The sequence below is a fragment of the Erythrolamprus reginae genome, chromosome 9, assembly GCF_031021105.1.
Source record: "Erythrolamprus reginae isolate rEryReg1 chromosome 9, rEryReg1.hap1, whole genome shotgun sequence".
In the NCBI taxonomy this organism is placed as follows: Eukaryota; Metazoa; Chordata; class Lepidosauria; order Squamata; family Dipsadidae; genus Erythrolamprus; species Erythrolamprus reginae.
Window position 1 is genome coordinate 31,465,397 of NC_091958.1, and position 18,528 is coordinate 31,483,924.

The 18,528-nt window shown below is 45.8% G+C and overlaps 1 protein-coding gene across 14 annotated transcripts in view; it reads right to left on the reverse strand.

Moving 5' to 3' along the window:
* The window catches only part of RHOT2 (ras homolog family member T2), a 194,727-nt gene that overhangs the window by 131,753 nt on the left and 44,446 nt on the right, over nucleotides 1-18,528 (reverse strand). For all 14 annotated transcript variants that reach the window (XM_070760778.1, XM_070760773.1, XM_070760779.1 and 11 more), the window contains 6 exons: nucleotides 12,596-12,639; nucleotides 8,570-8,623; nucleotides 7,849-7,901; nucleotides 7,526-7,634; nucleotides 6,092-6,193; nucleotides 5,808-5,906 (listed from right to left, as the gene is read on the reverse strand). In XM_070760778.1, the coding sequence (XP_070616879.1) occupies nucleotides 5,808-5,906; nucleotides 6,092-6,193; nucleotides 7,526-7,634; nucleotides 7,849-7,901; nucleotides 8,570-8,623; nucleotides 12,596-12,639 (461 nt within the window). The remainder of the gene's footprint in view (nucleotides 1-5,807; nucleotides 5,907-6,091; nucleotides 6,194-7,525; nucleotides 7,635-7,848; nucleotides 7,902-8,569; nucleotides 8,624-12,595; nucleotides 12,640-18,528) is intronic.

Here is an 18,528-nt window from a genome sequence, read left to right on the forward strand (position 1 = left end):
GGTGCTGGGAAGCCGCGCGGCTGTTTTAAAAGGTCACGGCCGGGCTGGGGGGCTTCCCAGCACCCCCCCAACCCCGAACCCGGAAGTTCAGCAAAGGTTCGGGGTTTGGGGGGGTGCTGGGAAGCCCCCCAGCGTGGCTGTGACCTTTTAAAACAGCCGCGTGGCTTCCCAGCTGTCTCCGAACACCGAACACGGAAGTTCGGCTTTGGCGTTCAGCTTCGGGAGACAGCTGGGAAGCCCCCCAGCGCAGCTGTGACCTTTTAAAACAGCCGCGCGGCTTCCCAGCTGTCTCCGAACACCGAACGCGGAAGTTCGGCTTTGGCGCCGAACGCCAAAGCCGAACTTCCGCGTTCGGCGACAGCTGGGAAGCCGTGCGGCTGTTTTAAAAGGTCACAGCCGGCCTAGGGGGCTTCCCAGCATCCCCCCAACCCCGAACTCGGAAGTTCGGTAAAAGTTCGGGGTTCGGGGGGTGCTGGGAAGCCCCCCAGCGCGGCTGTGACCTTTTAAAACAGCCGCGCGGCTTCCCAGCTGTCTCCCGAAGCCGAACGCCAAAGCCGAACTTCCACGTTCGGCGTTCGGAGACAGCTGGGAAGCCGTGCGGCTGTTTTAAAAGGTCACAGCCGGGCTGGGGGGCTTCCCAGCAACCTCCCGAACCGAACCCGAGGTTCAGAAAAATTTTGTCTCTTCTTACGAACTTTTTTCGAGTTATGAACCGGTGTTCGGGAGGCTGCTGGGAAGCCCCGCCGCCTGGCTGTCACCTTTTAAAACAGCCGCGCAGCTTCCCAGCTGTCGCCGAACGCCGGTTCGTAACTCGAAAAAAGTTCGTAAGAAGAGGCAATTTTTTTCTGAACCCCGGGTTTGTATCACGAGTTGTTCGTAAGATGAGGGGTTTGTATCTTGAGGTACCACTGTATTTGGCTTTTTCTTTCTTTTACGTTGTCTGCGAGGTCCTTGTTTAGCCATGCTGGTTTCATTTTAGTTTTTCTGCTTTTCTTTTTCATGGGGATTGAATTGTTTTGGGCCTCAATGATAGTGTTTTTTAGGGCTTCCCAGGCATCATGTGTGGATTTACTCTTAAGAAGTTCCTTCCAGGGTTTATTCTTCAGGTTTGCTCTGAGCTTGTTAAAGTCCGCTTTTCTGAAGTCTGGGACTGTAGTCGAGTTGGGTGTTGTAGTTAGTGATTGCACAATGTGGAATTTTAGGATGGTATGGTCACTCTCACCTAGCTTCCCTTCTCCTTCTATTCCCTCAATCATTTCTTCCCTGTTTGTTAAAATTAGGTCTAGTATTGCAGTCCCTCTGGTTGCTGTTTCCACTTTTTGAGTTAGAAAGTTATCAGCGAGGCTGGTGAGAAATCTGTCAGACTTTCCACTTGGTGCTGAGTTTGTTTTCCAGTTAATGTCGGGGTAGTTAAAGTCCCCCATTATTATTGTGCTGTGCTTGTTGCATATTGCTGATAGTTGGGTTGTAAAGAGGTTGTCCATTGTATCTGTTTGGTTTGGGGGCCTGTAGTAAACTCCAATTGTAATGTTGTCCTTTTTTTCTTTTATGTTAACCCATATGGTTTCAAGGGGGTTATCTTCTTTGGATTGATATAGCTCAGTGGCGGTGTAGTGGTCTTTTATGTATAGTGCAACTCCACCTCCTTTCTTGTTTGACCTGTTATTCTTGAAGAGATTGTAGCCCTTGTGTGTTCCAGTTGTGTGATTCGTCCCACCATGTTTCTGTAATACCAATTAGATTGTATTGGCCCTCGTGCATTAGTACTTCTAGTTCGTCTTGTTTGTTCCCCAGGCTTTGTGCATTAGTGTACAGGCATTTTAGGTGTTTGTGTCTGATTCTGGGTAGGCATTTTTTATCCTCTGAAATGTTAGTGGGCTTAATTTGCACCCCTTTCTTATTTGGTTCGTTGTTCAGTCTCTTACTTTGGTCACCCGCCCCTCTCAGATCTAGTTTAAAGCCCTCCTGATAAATTGGGCTAGTCGGTTTCTAAGGAGGTTCTTTCCAGCTCTGGTAAGGTGTAATCCATCTGTTGCTAGGAGCCCTTCTTGAAGGTATTGTAGACCATGGTCGAGGAACCCAAAGTTGTTTTGGCGATACCATCTCTTTAGCCAGGGGTTTATTTGTGGGATTTTGCGTTCTGTCAGGATGTTGTCCTCTTGTGGGTAGAATAGGAGAAGATTACCTGTGCCCCTATCTTAGAAACATAGAAACATAGAAGACTGACGGCAGAAAAAGACCCCATGGTCCATCTAGTCTGCCCTTTTACTATTTCCTGTATTTTATCTTACAATGGATATATGTTTATCCCAGGCATGTTTAAAATCAGTTACTGTGGATTTACCAACCACGTCTGCTGGAAGTTTGTTCCAAGGATCTACTACTCTTTCAGTAAAATAATATTTTCTCATGTTGCCTTTGATCTTTCCCCCAACTAACTTCAGATTGTGTCCCCTTGTTCTTGTGTTCACTTTCCTGTTAAAAACACTTCCCTCCTGAACCCTATTTAACCCTTTAACATATTTAAATGTTTCGATCATGTCCCCCCTTTTCCTTCTGTCTTCCAGACTATACAGATTGAGTTCATTAAGTCTTTCCTGATACATTTTATACTTAAGACCTTCCACCATTCTTGTAGCCCGTCTTTGGACCCGTTCAATTTTGTCAATATCTTTTTGTAGGTGAGGTCTCCAGAACTGAACACAGTACTTCAAATGTGGTCTCACCAGCGCTCTATATAAGGGGATCACAATCTCCCTCTTCCTGCTTGTTATACCTCTAGCTATGCAGCCAAGCATCCTGCTTGCCTTTCCTACCGCCCGACCACACTGCTCACCCATTTTGAGACTGTCAGAAATCACTACCCCTAAATCCTTCTCTTCTGAAGTTTTTGCTATCACAGAACTGCCAATGCAATACTCAGATTTAGGATTCCTTTTCCCCAAGTGCATTATTTTACATTTGGAAACATTAAACTGCAGTTTCCATTGCTTTGACCATTTATCTAGTAACGCTAAATCATTTACCATATTACAGACCCCTCCAGGAATATCAACCCTATTGCACACTTTAGAGTCATCGGCAAATAGGCAAACCTTCCCTACCAAACCTTCTCCTATGTCACTCACAAACATATTAAAAAGAATAGGACCCAGAACAGACCCTTGTGGCACACCGCTTGTAACCTGTCTCTGCTCAGAATACTCGCCATTAACAATAACTCTCTGATGTCTATGCTTCAGCCAGCTTGAAATCCACTGAACTATCCAGGGATTAATTCCAATCTTCACTAATTTATCTATCAGCTCTTTATGTGGAACCGTATCAAAGGCTTTGCTGAAGTCCAGATAGGCAATATCCACGGCACCACCTTGATCCAACACCTCTTTTTGACTGTATTGCCCAAGTGGTCGTAGTCTTTCGTGATTTGGTTCATGTCTTTCCTTGAGTCGTTTGTTCCTGCATGGATCACTAATAGAGGGTAGTAGTCAGTGGGTTTTAGGATTCTAGTGAGGTTTAGCGCTATGTCTGAGATTTTGGCTCCAGGGAGGCAGCTCACCTCTCTGGACTGATTGTCCGGTTTGCAGATTCAGTTCACCTGAGAATTGAGTCACCAATTACCCCCACTCTCCTTTTCTTTTTGGTTTGGTTGGGGAGAGGGGGGCTAGCCTTCGTGATGACGGTGTTTGATGGTGTTGGTTCTTGGTGGCTCCTTGTCAAGTGTTTGTTGATCTTCTTGTGCCAGGAGTACTGCATATTTGTTACTTGTAGACACTGGGTTTGTAGTTGGTGGGAGTTTGGGGATGGTTTGTTTTTTTCTTCTTTGGGTGATATGTGTCCAGTCATTTTCAACCTCGAGGGGGTTGGTTCTGATGTGCTCTTCTGTGGTGTTGGATGTGTTGGGAGTATATTAGTCTTTCTTGTTTTGATGTTGGTGCTGCAGGGTTTTGAGGTTTCTCTCTAGATTTTCTATTTTTTCCTGAAGTAATTGGATTACTTTACATTTATTGCAAGTGAAGTTTTGGAAGTTTGAGGGTAGGAGTGTATACATGGAGCACAGTGTGCAACTCACTAGGAAGTCAGCTCTTTCATCTTGTGTGTGGTGGGTTTGTCTTCCATGTGGGTAGTAGGAGTGTCTTCTCTCTATGCGTGATTCGTTCTTCATGGTAGGAGGCTGGTAGTGGAGTAGTTGATGAGTGCTGCTGATGAGTGCTGTTTTTGTATTTAGTTGTGTTGTGGTTGGTCTTGTTTTTGTTGATTTATTAGTTGATTATGCTTTGATTAAGCGTAAGGCTCTGGGGAAGCTCCCGCGTCAGCTGGGTGCCGGGTGTGATGCCAGGACTCAAGGAGGGCTCCGTGCGTCTTCCGCTGTTGTCGGGGATTCCGTGGAAGCTCCCGTGTCAGCTGGGCGCCGGGTTTGATGCCGGGGGCTCGAGGAGGACTCCGGGCTGAGTTAGAGTCCTCCGCTGTCGTCGGGGGCTCTGGAGAGGCTCCGGTGTCGGTAGAGTGCCAGGTGTGCTGCCGGGGGCCCAAGGAGGGCTCCAAAAATCTTGCCCCAAATCTCTCCAAAAATCACTCCCCCAAAAGTTTCCTATCTAGCCCAAAATATCTCCAAAAAGCGCTGCCCCAAAAGCTTGTTATCTAGCCCCAAATCTCTGTAAAAATCGCTTCCCCAAAAGCTTCCTTTCTAGCCCCAAATCTCTCCAAAAATCGCTGCCCCAAAAGCTTCCTATCTAGCCCCAAATCTCTCCAAAGATGGTTCCATGAAGCCTAAATGCATGTTCCCTCCAAGGTGTGCCACCTTTTGAAAAGCTGAGATATGCAGATGTATTTTCATGGAAAAAAATTGTGTGTGTCCTGAGTTCGAATCCAGTCAATGGCTGTTTTGTACTGTGCACCTGGCCAGGAAAAGAAATTATTTTTGGCATAGATGGTTCCATGGAGCCTAAATGCATGTTCCCTCCAAAGTGTGCCACCTTTTGAAAAGTTGAGATATGCAGGTGTATTTTGATGGAAAAAAATGTGTTTTTTTATTTTTACGGAAAAGGACGCCACAGCAGCGCGGCAAGCAAAAGGAGGTGGGGAATCCCACGATGGGATTCTGGGGGCAGGGCTTCGACCTCACAGAGACTCCTTCCTGGTGCGTGGCTTTATTTCCAGAAGTGTTCAGGTTCGGGGAACTCACCTGAACTTCACAACGAAGTTTGGCCAAACTCGCCGAACCCGAACTTCATTGGGTTCGCCCTACACTACTTACCAGTTGTCTTTGTCATAATCACCAAAGATATCAAGCCTAAACACATTTTAGCCATAATACATGACTACAATACAGAGAAACTGCAGAGAAAATGCAAAAATGGGGTGTGCAGAGGGTTCAAGAGGCCTACAGCTTCTGGGGGCTGGGGGGGAGGAAAAACACCCCAATTTTTGTGAAAAATGGGGCGCACAGAGGATTTGGGAGGCCTGCAGAATGCTCCTGGGGGCCTGGGAAGATAAAACCTTTTTCCCCCCTTACCTCTTCAAAATCTTAATGTGTCTTATAGTCTGAAAAATATGGTAGTCCCTTTTGGTAATTTAAACATTACAGTCCTTGCAGTGATTCACTTAACAACTGTGACAACAAACATGGGACAAAACTCACTTAAGGAAATGCTCTACTTAGCAACAGAAATTTTGGGTTCAATTGTGGTCGTAAGTCGAGGACTATCTTCCCTACCTATGCCTATAAGGCATAAGGATCTGAAGCTCTGTCTTCACCCCCCAGCTTCTTCCCCCACCATTAACCCCCATGGAATACAATATGGTACCTGGAAATAGTTCAGTTCTTCATCGCTTAGGATCTGGTTGTTGTCCTGATCAGACAAAGTGAAAATCCGAGTGAGTGCTTGGGCGCATGCTGGCTGTAACTGAAAAGGACCAAAAACAAAGAGGTATGATTTTTTTTAAAAAAAGGGAGTCTAAAGTAGATTCTGATATGTTCATTTTCGCTTTTCCTTTCATGAAATGTACTTGCCAGAAGTTCACACAAGCTTGTCTAGGCCTGCCTGCTATACTATACAGTAATTGCAACACAATTCAGGCAGATGTTTACCTGTTTCTCCTCTGGATCGTAGAGAGGAGCAGTTGGATGAAGAACAGCTTTCTGGGCATAGTAGAAGAGCTCAGAAATGTTTTTCAGGTTCTTTGCTGAACACTGGTGTAGAAAAGAAGGAAAGAGAAACTGATTCATCGCTCACTGATAAATAAAACAAGACATACTTGAAACGACACTCAAAAGTTCTCAATCTGAGGATGGTTATGAAAAAAGGCACAAATTAAAGGACTAAAAGTGAAGCCTCTTTTCTTCCAATTCTCCCTGAAAGAAAAAAAATGTTGATGTGGTATCATCAGAAAGGAGAAAAAGGTGAGAAGTTGGTGGCCAAAATATGGGGGTGGGGGGGAGTCTTCAGAATGCAAGTTATGTGCTACCACTAAATCAGGGAACAACGGACAAACCAGAACTCAGTTTTTCTGAACTTCCAATTTGCCCATTGGGCTATTGTTTGCACTCCGGGACTTCAGGAAGCTTCCCCGAAGTTTCTGGAGTGCAAAAAACATCATAATGGGTGTCCTAGGCATGGACCTTCGGAGTGAACCCAACTCAGAAATCATTATTTTGATAAAAACCCACTCTTTATTTGAAATCAGGCATACATGAAGAAACACATGGTTTAAAACAGCACAGAAACTCAGTCTTATCTGCATTCCTGAGATAAAGCCCATTCATTTACTTAAAACATATGCATTAGCTCAGCGAAAACTTTCCCTAGCACAGCGTCCAACAAAGATTGTCTTTTTGAAGCAGAAATCATGTCCCATTTCCCACAATCTCATTCTTTTATACTGCCTGGAAGTGACATCACACATCAAAGAGGCTAAGGCTGTAAGCTAATACCTTTTACTCTGTAACTCCTCTCGCCTTCGAAGCAATCTTCTATAGCGAGAGTCAATCCAATGGCTTTCCACTCTCTTGTCTTCCTCACTGTCAAACTGCAACCACTCCCCAATGTCACATCAGCCCCCTTTAGTGTTCCTTAGGCTCACTCAAGTCACTTTCTGCTTCACTCTCAGTCTCTTCTTCCTCTGGCAACCCCTGTGGCCCAGGGTACCCAGAGGGCCCTTTCTCATCCTCCACAGAATATGACATGACCTGAGGTTGACAAGGAGCACTCACAGTAATGGGCAAACTGGAGGTCCATATTTCTGAACTTCCGGTTTGCCCATTGGGTGGGTTTTTTTGCACTCTGGAGCCTCCGAAAGTCGAAGCAGCCTTCCCCAAGGCCAAAAATCAGCTGGCTAACAGGCGCATGCATACTGGAGCTGAGATAGGGCAAGGCCTCACATGCCCTCCGATATGGCTCTGTGTAACACCTGTGGCACACGGGCCATAGATTCGCCATCTCTTGTGGACATCTGTCACAAAGTTTTCCATCACCCCAATCGAAGTATGTACTATTTCCCTGCCAATATCCAGACAGTTCCTGACCTCCACGCAGGTCTCGATCTCAGAGAACTGGTTCATGATGGGCAGGATGGTTTCCATGGAGCTCCCAGTGTGCAGGTCGGACTTATTTCCCACAAGTATGATGGGGATCCTTGAAAAGAAGAAACATTTGGGAGAGACTTATCAAGGAACCAAGAGAGGTTAAAGAAGGGTGGGTTGGGTTGACATGGGGAGAAGGGATCACTGGCCGACAGATCCAGTAACCATAAACCACTGCACCGCTGAGCAGCCACCCCAAAGGGATTAATTAACAAAGACCAATGAGATCCAAAGCACCCCAACCCACTCTGTAGGACAATAGATACCTGGAACACCTCTCAATGCCACCGTTCACCATTGGAATCCATTTTGTCTGAATCTAGAAAAGCAAGGAAGGGAAAAGCAAGTGGGCCAGAGAATCTCTGCACCCCTAACTCATTCCCCAAGTTTTAAGAAATAGTGTATTTTTCAGAGTATAATACATACTGGAGTATAAGACACACCTTAGTTTTGGGGGAGGAAAACAGGGGGGGAAATATTTGTGTACCAGGTATTCATCTGGCTAGCATCCTTAGTTTGGTCAGCTTCAGCACATTATTTTATCCCCTGGTAAGGGCTTTTAAAAAAACCTTATTTGGAGGGAGTAGCAGTGAAAAAAAGCCTGCAGGCTGGTAAGAGTTGGGAAGATGATTAGCACCTTGATAGGGCTAAAAAAAACGGCTTTGAAAAAGCTACATTCAGAGTATAAGATGCACTCAAATTTTCAGCCTCTATTTAGGGAGGAAAAGGGTGTGTCTTATACTCTGAAAAATATGGTAAGCCCTTGATAAGGCACCCAAGTCTAACCATGCCATCAAGTCTTTTCCCACCAGTTCCAGCCGAAATCCACCCCCATCCAATGCAGCAGATGCCCTTCAAGAAACGGTCATGAGATACTGAGAAGAATTCATGGATATTCATAGGGCCTTGTCTAGGAAAGTCAAAGCAGGGAGAAGCAGTGCAATGGTGAACTTGGAGGTGGGCAGCTAAGAGGCCCGCTGGGGTTACCTTCTCAATGGTGGCCTCTTCTGTGACATCATAGACCATGCACACCACGTTGGCCTGCAAGGGAAAAGAGTGGGAGAGAGGGCTCTAACATATACATCGTCAGCTCTAACAAACACATTAGGCTATAATTGCGGGAAACTTTCAAAATTAGTTTAATGTCAGGGTTCCGAGTAACACATCCGAAGAAATCAAAACTCTGAGGCAGGAAGATTCCTCAAAGAACATATTTATTGGATATATCATATTGGCACAGTTAGTGAAAACCAACTCTGAAAGTTTCTGCAATTATAGCAGAATTGAGAGAGTAACGTTTTCCTCCCCAAGTGTCACAAGTCACATTGTCCAACTAAAAATGTCGGGCGGGTTCCTTGGCCACTCCTTTCCTCCTTCAACATTCCTTCTTCAACTGCCACCTGTTGGGATGACCTTGGTTCCCAGAGTAGAGATCTTTGGTACGTCTGCAAGCCAGTCTATTTACTTCCTCTCCCTTTCCTCCCCCAAAGTGTAGCAACTCTGACGCAGCAAAAGCAGCCATAGTTGACACACCTGGACATCTCCATCCCAATCTCCAGATTATTTTTGCTGCAGAGAACTCGCATCCCAATGCTGGGTTTAGCACCATCAACAAGAGCCAACTACAAGGCTGATGCACTGCTCTAGTGAGTTTGCACATTTCAACAATGCTCTTTGCTTTTTACTACTAGCACAGCAGAGACATTTCTGGAGTGTAGAAAGATGACCTTGACAGAAATATGCAGGAACTGGTACCCAGATTAAGGGGCCATTTTTTAAAAAAATTCAGAACTGCGAGGTAACACCTAGAAGATGCTTAAGTGCTTTCCTGCCTGATTCATATGGCAGGGATAGCAAATGAGTGGGACAAATGCAAGTAAAGCGCTGGGACTGTAGAGTGAGCAAGGAGATCTGTGCTCCACCCCCACCGAGTAAAGAGGTCGACACTGAGGCGAACGAGAAAACATGGACATTAAACGAGGGAGGCGAGCTGATACAGAACTGTGCTAAGAGAGGACCACCAAAGACTCAAAGTCCCCAAAGCCTCTATCGAGAGAGATCAATTCGAGAGGAGAGGGGGGAAAACTAAAGATGCCATAACTACAATTACTGAGGGCGCTGGCCAGTGAGAGTGACGGACGCCAAGGTAAAACTGTTGTCAGCGAACCACCTAACATCTGAGAAATAAATCCCAATCTACTGCTGTGTGAACACAGAAAGTTCCATTTATTATCACAGCCATGTCTGGATTCTTGCCATGAAATACCAGCACTGAAATTCACTTCCGTAATTTATTTAGGTTAAAGTTCACAACCCCACACCCGCAAGTGCATCACATGTACCAAGGGGAGGGGGGGGAGGGAATGCTGGCTTCTTTACTTGTTCAGTCGATCTAGGGCTCTGCACAAAGAATGTGCTGTGGTGCCAATCTCTCTCTCTCTCACACTCCTCCCATATCCCTATCACTGTTATTATGTCAGGTGGCCTGACAGCTGTGTGAGCAGTGGAAGGGAGGATGGAATAATGGCCAGAGGAACAGCTTCCTATGTCACTGGAAACTGCTCACTTCGAAAACAGACTCACATGGGTTTGTTGATTAGAGAGAGCAGCCAACATGGAGAAGGGTGGTATAGAAAAAATTACCCCCTCACTTATTTCAGACTGAGAGCCTTTGGGACTCTTTTTACCATGTCAGCCATCCATGTCTGCTATTGCTAACATGTTGTAAGCCGCCCCGAGCCTAAGGAGAAGGGTGGCATAAAAATTGATTGAATGAATGAATGAATGAATGAATGAATGAATGAATGAATAAAACCATCTTTCAGCTGTGGCGAGGGAGGCGTTTGCCCAGATTCACCTGGTGCACCAGATGCAGCCTTATTTGGACAGGGAGTCTTTGCTCAGGGTCACTCATGCCCTTATCACCTCGAGGTTCGACTACTGTAATGCTCTCTACATGGGGCTACCTTTGAAGAGTGTTTGAAAACTTCAAATCGTCCCAAATGCAGTCGCACGAGCAGTTTTGGGCCTTCCAAAATATGCCCACATCTCTCAATCACTCCGCGGACTGCATTGGCTGCCGATTGGTTTCCGGACACAATTCAAAGTGTTGGTTATGACCCATAAAGCCCTATGTTCCGAGTCTACGGAGAGGGACGGCATACACATCTAATAAATTACTACTACTACTACTACTACTACTACTATTATTATTATTATTATTATTATTATTATTATTACATGGCATAGGACCAGATTATGTCCGAGACCACCTTCTGCCTTACGAATCCCAACGTCCGGTTAGGTCTCACAGAGATGGTCTCCTCAGGGTCCCGTCAACCAGACAATGTCGGCTGGCAGGGCCCAGGGGAAGAGCCTTGTCTGTGCGGGCTCCTGCCCTCTGGAATCAACTCCCCCCAGAGATTCACACTGCCCCCCACCCTCCTTACCTTTCGTTAGAATTTGAAAACACATTTATATTCCCAGGCCCCAGTCTCTGCCCCATGAATGTATTTGGCGTGATAATATGTGTGATTTTTTTTTAAAAAAATGTTTAGTTTTAAGAAATTTTTTAAAGTTATTATCCTATTAATTGGTCTAGAATGATTTATTTATTGTATTTTTTACTAAAATGTTGTAAGCCGCCCCGAGTCCACGGAGAGGGGCATATAAGTCCAATAAATAAATAAAAATGGAACACAAGAAGGAAGAGGGGACACAGAGCAATCAAACTTGCAAGATCCTGTTAACTGTTGCTAATCTCAGTAAAAGTAATTTTAGCCTTCGTGTGAAGTTGAATTCTTGGCCTGGTCCATCAAGTGGGGCTAAACCTGAGATCTTAACTCTCTAATATGCTGCTTCTCAGAATAATAAGAGTTGGAAGTGACATTGGAGGTCTTCTAGTCCACCCCCCTACTTAGTCAGGAAACCTACACCACTTCAGACAAAGAATTATCCAATATCTCCTTTAAAACTTCCAGTGTTGGAGCATTCACAACTTCTGGAGGCAAGCTGTTCCACTGATTAATTGTTCTAACTGTCAGGAAATTTCTCCTTAGTCCTTAATTGCTTCTCTTCTGGATTAGTTTCCATCCATCACTTCTTGTCCTGTTTTTGGAATATAAGCTGAGTCCCTCTCCTTGCTTTTTCTCCACATGCAGGAGAGCTATGTTCCTCTTTGCAATCAAATGTTCATTGTGCTTTATGACATTGCTTGGGGCTTCCCGTGGCAACACTGCTGTATATATGGTAACCTTACTGAAGCTAAGCAGTCCATGCTCTTTGCAAGGACTTTGGGGCTGCTCCTCCCCTGAGTCTTCTCCTGCCTGGTGTCTCTCTTAAGCTGGTAGGTTAAACCCCAATAGTGCTATAAACATAAAATGGGTGATTACTAAGGAGATGGCAATATTAGTAATGAGGGTTAATTCAGAAAAATTAAAGAAGCAGCTATAGAAAGTGCCCAAGTGGTAATAATTTTAGGTTGGAAGGATGCAACCAAATGGACAATACAAAATTGGTACCAGTACATGGTGGAACCTATTCAGTTTGAAATTATGGATACAAAGATGAATGTGATTAATGAGAATAAAATGAAAGAACTGATGGGAAGATGGGACAGGGTTAGAGGTGATATGGTTAGTAGAATTCAAGACCAAGGTATAAAGAATAAACTGGAATCACTCTATAATTTGTAAATATTGTAATGTCATTTTGATGGAGGGGTCTGAATGAATTGATGTTGGGTGGTGGGAGCATGTATCTCATTTATGTAGTGTGTATCTGTTATTATTAAAAATTAATAAAATTTATATTTTTAAAAACCAAAACCCCACAGTGCTATTGCTGACAAGCATGAATGAAACAAAGATAAAATGGAGCAGGTTAATTCCCACCAGGCTTTGGGTGGGATTTGGGAAGAGTTTTGGTCTCCCAAGTTCAGGAAGGCAAAGAGAGGAAGGGGAGAGGAGCTCCTTTAGGCCCACCCCACTCCACCCCTCCAGACCTAAGCATCACCTTGGCAATTTCTTCTTTGAGGTCTTCTTCCGTCTGTTCGGCTTCTGAAAGGAGAAACAACAAGGGGCATGAGTTGGCCCTGCATATCTTTCAGCCACAGGCAAAGCGAGAATCAGCCGATCCAGCATAGATAGGATGTTAAGGCCACAGTGGAACTACCAGTAGGCGGGCTCCATCTTTTGCTCAGAGAGGGAATGAACACTTACAGGACACTCACAGGATGGCCTGGTACCAGGAGACTGTGAGTTCTAGTCTCACCTTAGCCATGAAAGGATGGGTGACTTTGCAATCAACTACCCCCTGATGTCTGTAGTGCTCCCACCCTATAGGCTCCTGAAAGGTCATGAAGCCCTGGCTTTGCTGGGAGGCCTGGGGGCCGTGAATGGTAACACCTAGGCACGGCCAAATGGTTATTGACTAGTATGTATGTGTGTTTGATTGGATAAGGTGTCAGGGTTTTTATAATGGGGTTTTTACTATTTTTATTATCTATATTTGATTTCTGCATCTTTGTATTGTATTATTTATTTATTTTTGTTCTTATTTTGTTCTGCAAAAACTTCAGAAGAGGAGGATTTAGGGATAGTGATTTCTAACAGTCTCAAAATGGGTGAACAGTGCGGTCAGGCGGTAGGGAAAGCGAGTAGAATGCTTGCTGCATAGCTAGAGGTATAACAAGCAGGAAGAGGGAGATTGTGTTCCCGCTGTATAGAGCGCTGGTGAGACCACATTTGAAATCCTGTGATCAGTTCTGAAGACCTCACCTACAAAAAGATATTGACAAAATTGAACGGGTCCAAAGACGGGCTACAAGAACGGTGGAAGGTCTTAAGCATAAAACGTATCAGGAAAGACTTCATGAACTCAATCTGTGTAGTCTGGAGCAGTGTTTTTCAACCAGTTGGTTGGTGGTGTGCCCCAGGATTTTGTAAATGTAAAACCTGCCGCGGCTCAAAAAAGATTGAAAATCACAGGTCTGGAGGACAGAAGGGAAAGAGGGGACATGATTGAAACATTTAAATACATGAAAGGGTTAAATAAGGTCCAGGAAGGAAGTGTTTTTAATAGGAAAGTGAACACAAGAACAAGGGGGCACAATCTGAGGTTAGTTGGGGGAAAGATCAGAAGCCACGTGAGAAAATAGTATTTTACTGAAAGAGTAGTAGATGCTTGGAACAAACTTCCAACAGACGTGGTTGGTATAAATCAGCAGTCCCCAAACTACGGCCCACGGGACGGATGAGGCCCGCTGAGGCCATTTATCCGGCCCGCGGCAGTGCACAAGATTTTTCCAAACGAATCTCTCGTCCATTCAGTGCGTGCGGTCTTGCTGCTGAGGGTCTGGCGGCGGCGAGAGGTGGAGAGCAAAGCGGCAGGGAGGAAAGCGGGCCTGCAATTGGCCCCTTTCTTTCCCGCCTTTAGGGAGAGAAACTGTTGCTGCTCTGCCATAGGGCAGCAAAAGTTCCTCTCCCTAAAGGCGACAAAGAAAGGGGCCAATTGCAGGCCCGCTTTCCTCCCTGCCGCTTTGCTTTCCACCTCTCCTTGCCGCCGGAAGAGATAGAGAGGGAGAGAGAAAGCAAGAGAGAGAGAGAGAGAAAGAGAGGGAGTGATAGAGAGGGAGAGAAAGTAAGAGAGAGTGAGAGAGAAGGGAAGAGGGGGAGATAGAGAGTGAGAGAGAGAGAAATAAAGTAAGAGAGAGAGAAATAGAGAGAGAGCGGGAGAGAGCGAGAGAAAGAGGGAGAGGGAGAGGAAAGGAAGAGGGAGAGATAGAAAGAGAATGAGTGAGAGAGAGAGAAATAAAGCAAGGGAGAGAGAGAGGGAGAGATAGAAAGGGAGATAGAAAAGAGAAAGAGGGAGAGATACAAAGTTGGAGAGATAGAGAGTGAGAGAGAGAGAAATAAAGTAAGAGAGAGAGAAATAGAGAGAGGGAGAGAGAGAAAGGGAGAGGAGAGAAAGGAAGAGGGAGATAGAAAATGAGTGAGAGAAATAAAGCAAGAGAGAGAAATAAAGAGAGAGGGAGAGGGAGAGAGATAGAAAGGGAGAGAGAGAAAGAGGGAGATATAGAGGGAGAGAGAAAGGAAGAGGAGAGATAAAAAGGGAGAGAAAGAGGGAGAGATAGAAAGAGAGTGAGGGAGGGAGAGAAAGAAAGAAAGCAAGAGAAAGAGAGAGGGAGAGATGGACAGTGAGAGAGAGAGAGAAAAAGAGAAAGAAAAATGAGAAAATGGAGGGAAAGAACGAGGGAGAGGAAAGTGAAACAAATGAGAAGGAAAAAAGGGAGAGGGAAGAGAGAAGTGGAGAGAAAGGGGGAGGGAAGGAAGGAAGGAGAAATGTAGGGAGTTTGTTGATTTAAGTTTAAATTTACTTGTTAATAAAGAAGTATTAATTAATTACTTAATTACTTCTTCTTTATTTTAAATACAGTGGAACCTCAAGATGCGAACCGAATTGGTTCCAGGGGGAGGTTCGTAACACGAAAGGTTCATAAGACGAAACATTGTTTCCCATAGGAAACAATGTAAAGTCAATTAATCCGTGCAACCAAAAAAAAAACGCAAAAAAAAACGCTGCCGCCCGGCTGTGACCTTTTAAAACGGCCGCGCGGCTTCCCAGCCATCTCCCGAAGCCAAATGCCAAACCCAAACTTACGGGTTCGCCGTTCGGAGGCTCTTGGGAAGCAAGGAGTGGGGCCAATTGAAATTCTCCCATCTGCAGCGTCATCGGTCTCCGGGCAGACTCTCCCTCGGCCGAAATTGAGAGTCTGCCCGGAGACCGATGACGCTGCAGATGGGAGAATTTCAATTGGCCCCACTCCTTGCTTCCCAGGAGCCTCCGAACGGCGAACCCGGAAGTTTGGGTTTGGCGTTTGGCTTCGGGAGATGGCTGGGAAGCCGCGCGGCCGTTTTAAAAGGTCACAGCCGGGCTGGGGGGGTTGCTGGGAAGCCCCCCAGCCCGGCTGTCACCTTTTAAAACAGCCGGTAGCCCTCCTTCTGGCCTCCCTTGCCTGGCCCCGCCCTGCCTCACCCCTCCCCTCCTGAGGTCCTTCCCGCCCCCCTCCAAGGAAGATCCTGTGAATCCCTTTGGATCAGGCAGTGGGATTCCCCGCCGGTTCCTTCTCTGCGCCAAGGGACGGGATCATGGAAAGGCTGCTGAGCCCAGAATGGGGTTTCCTAGAAGTTAGGAATTAGCAACCTCCAGGAAGGAGTGGGGCCAATTGAAATTCTCCCATCTGCAGCGTCATCGGTCTCCGGGCAGACTCTCCCTCGGCCGAAATTGAGAGTCTGCCCGGAGACCGATGACGCTGCAGATGGGAGAATTTCAATTGGCCCCACTCCTTCCTACTTCCCAGGAGCCTCCGAACGTGTTCGTAACTTGAAAAAAGTTCGTAGGAAGAGGCAATTTTTTTCTGAACCCCGGGTTCGTATCACGAGTTGTTCGTAAGACGAGGGGTTCGTATCTTGAGGTACCACTGTATTGTGTTCCCATTTTGTTTTTTACTTTAAATAAGGTATGTGCAGTGTGCATAAGGATTTGTTCATAGGTTTTTTTTATAGTCTGGCCCTCCAACAGTCTGAGGGACAGTGAACTGCCCCCTGTGTAAAAAGTTTGGGGACCCCTGGTATAAATCCACTGGAATTGAATTTAAACATGCCTGGGATGAACATAGACGAGATGGACCAGGAGGTCTTTTTCTGCCGTCAATCTTCTAGGTTTCTATGTAAACCGCCCTGAGTCCTGTTGTGGTTAGCTCTGGCCCAGTTCCTGCCCCAAAGACTGTGGAGGTGGATGTGGGGGAAACATCCAAATGTCACAGGCCTGTTTTGCTGCCAACAGAGTCGGCCAGTGAAGAAGGAAATGTCTGTGAAATGGAAGAGGGGGGGCCTGGCAGACAGCTCAGGAAGAAGCCAGTCCTCATTATCTTCGATAGACTCTGATGAGGAAACAATGATAGACCCACGCATGCGTAGCTATGCATAGGAGAGAACAGCTTCAAAAGTATTACAGGCGATAAGAGAGTCCACCTGTGGTTGGGTGGGGTTCAAGTAATTAGGGCTGCTGTTAAATGGGCAGCGTGCCAGCCTTGCAGTGTGGAAGATCTGATCGTACTTGTGGAAGATCTGATCGTACTTGTGGACCTTGACTTGCCATTCAGGATTGTTCTCAGGACTCTGGATTTCAGGACTTTGACCATAAATCATAGTGAGTTTGAATTTAAAAAGGAAGTTTTGCTTCTATTTTTCTTTGGATAAAGAAACTATTGTTGCATTTTCCCGTGTATGTGTCTGTTTTGGCTACTTTTACCTTTAATTGAAGGCTTGTGTCCCATGGGATTGGGTGGCATAGAAGTCTAATAAATTAAATTAAATAAATTTAGGCCAACCACCAGGAGACTGAGTTCTAGTCCCACCTTAGCCAAGAAACCTGGCTGGGGGACTGAGGGCCACTCACACTTTGTCAGCTCAACCCACCTCACATGTTGGCTGGTGTGGGGAAAATAGGAGGAAGAAGGTATGTTGGATATGTTCGCTGCTTTGAGGTAGTTGCAAACATAATAAGTGGGGAGATGGGACATTTTGCCTCCACCACGTGGGCAGAGCTCTTTCCTCTGCAGCCTTTGGCGGGACCCAGGGGAAGAGCCTTCTCTGTGGTGGCTCCAACCCTCTGGAACCAGCTCCCCCCAGAGATTAGGATTACCCCCACCCTCCTTGCCTTTCGGAAACTCCTTAAAACCCACCTTAAACTCCTTAAAACACACCTCCCCCGTGCCCATGTAGTTTCTGTGTATGATTTGACTGTGTGCTTGTTTTTTATATATTGGGGTTCTTTTGGATTTTTTAACTTAAAACTGTAATTTAGATTGCTAAATATTAGATTTGTTACTATGTATTGTTTACCATTGTTGTGAGCCGCCCCGAGTCTACGGAGGGGGGCGGCATATAAATCCAATAAATCTAATCTAATCTAATCTTTGATCTCTGACGGCTGGCTGCTGCCTTTTCTCTTTGGCCAAAAGGCCCCCAGCGGTTCGTCCCAGCCCTTCCGTCACAAAAAAACCCATTCAGCTTCAGCCTTTTGGTCACATGGGACACGTTGCTGCCAGCCAATCAGAACGGTCCTAACAAAATGCAAGTTTGGGAAGAGAAGAACGGGACCGTTCGCCTCCTCTTGAGTGATGCTAAATCCTGAAAAAGCTAATTTGGAACGGAGGAAGTCTGATTCCAAGAGAGATCCAGAGACCCTCCGGGGCACCTAGGAGGCTTTGGGAGCTCTCTCTCACACACAAACACACAGATACACACAAATACACCAATTCATCTTGAGGATCCCCAGAAGTGGGGGGGAGGGGGCTTTGGGAGCTTTTTCACACACACACAAACATACATCAGTTCTAACTGAAACTTTCCACAAGCAGGAGACTGTTAAAGAATCATAGAGTTGGAGGGGACCTCAGAGGCCATCTAGTCTGAACCCCTGCTCAACAGAAGACTGATACACAATTATAGAGATGGATGGAACCTCAGAAACCATCCAGTCCAACCCCATTCTCAAGCAGGAGACTGATACAGAATGATAGAGTTGGAAGGGTTCTCAGAGGCCATCTAGTCTGATCCCCTGCTCAAGTAGGAGACTGTTACAGAATAGTAGAGTTGGGAGGGACCTCAGAGCCATCTAGTCCAACCCTCTTCTCAAGCAGGAGACTGATACAGAATGATAGAGATGGAAGGGAGCTCAGAGACTATCTAGTCCAACCCCCTGCTCAAGCAGGATAATTGGTCTCCTGGTCAAATTTCTGGGCTGCTAAATTGACTGGTGGAACTCCCTGCCTCACAAGCTCATCATTAAAAAGCTGATTTGGGAATCCAGTCATAGATGTCCTCACAAAAGAAGGGTGAGAGGGAGAGCTAGGTAGCATCCTCTTAGCAAAGAACAGAAGT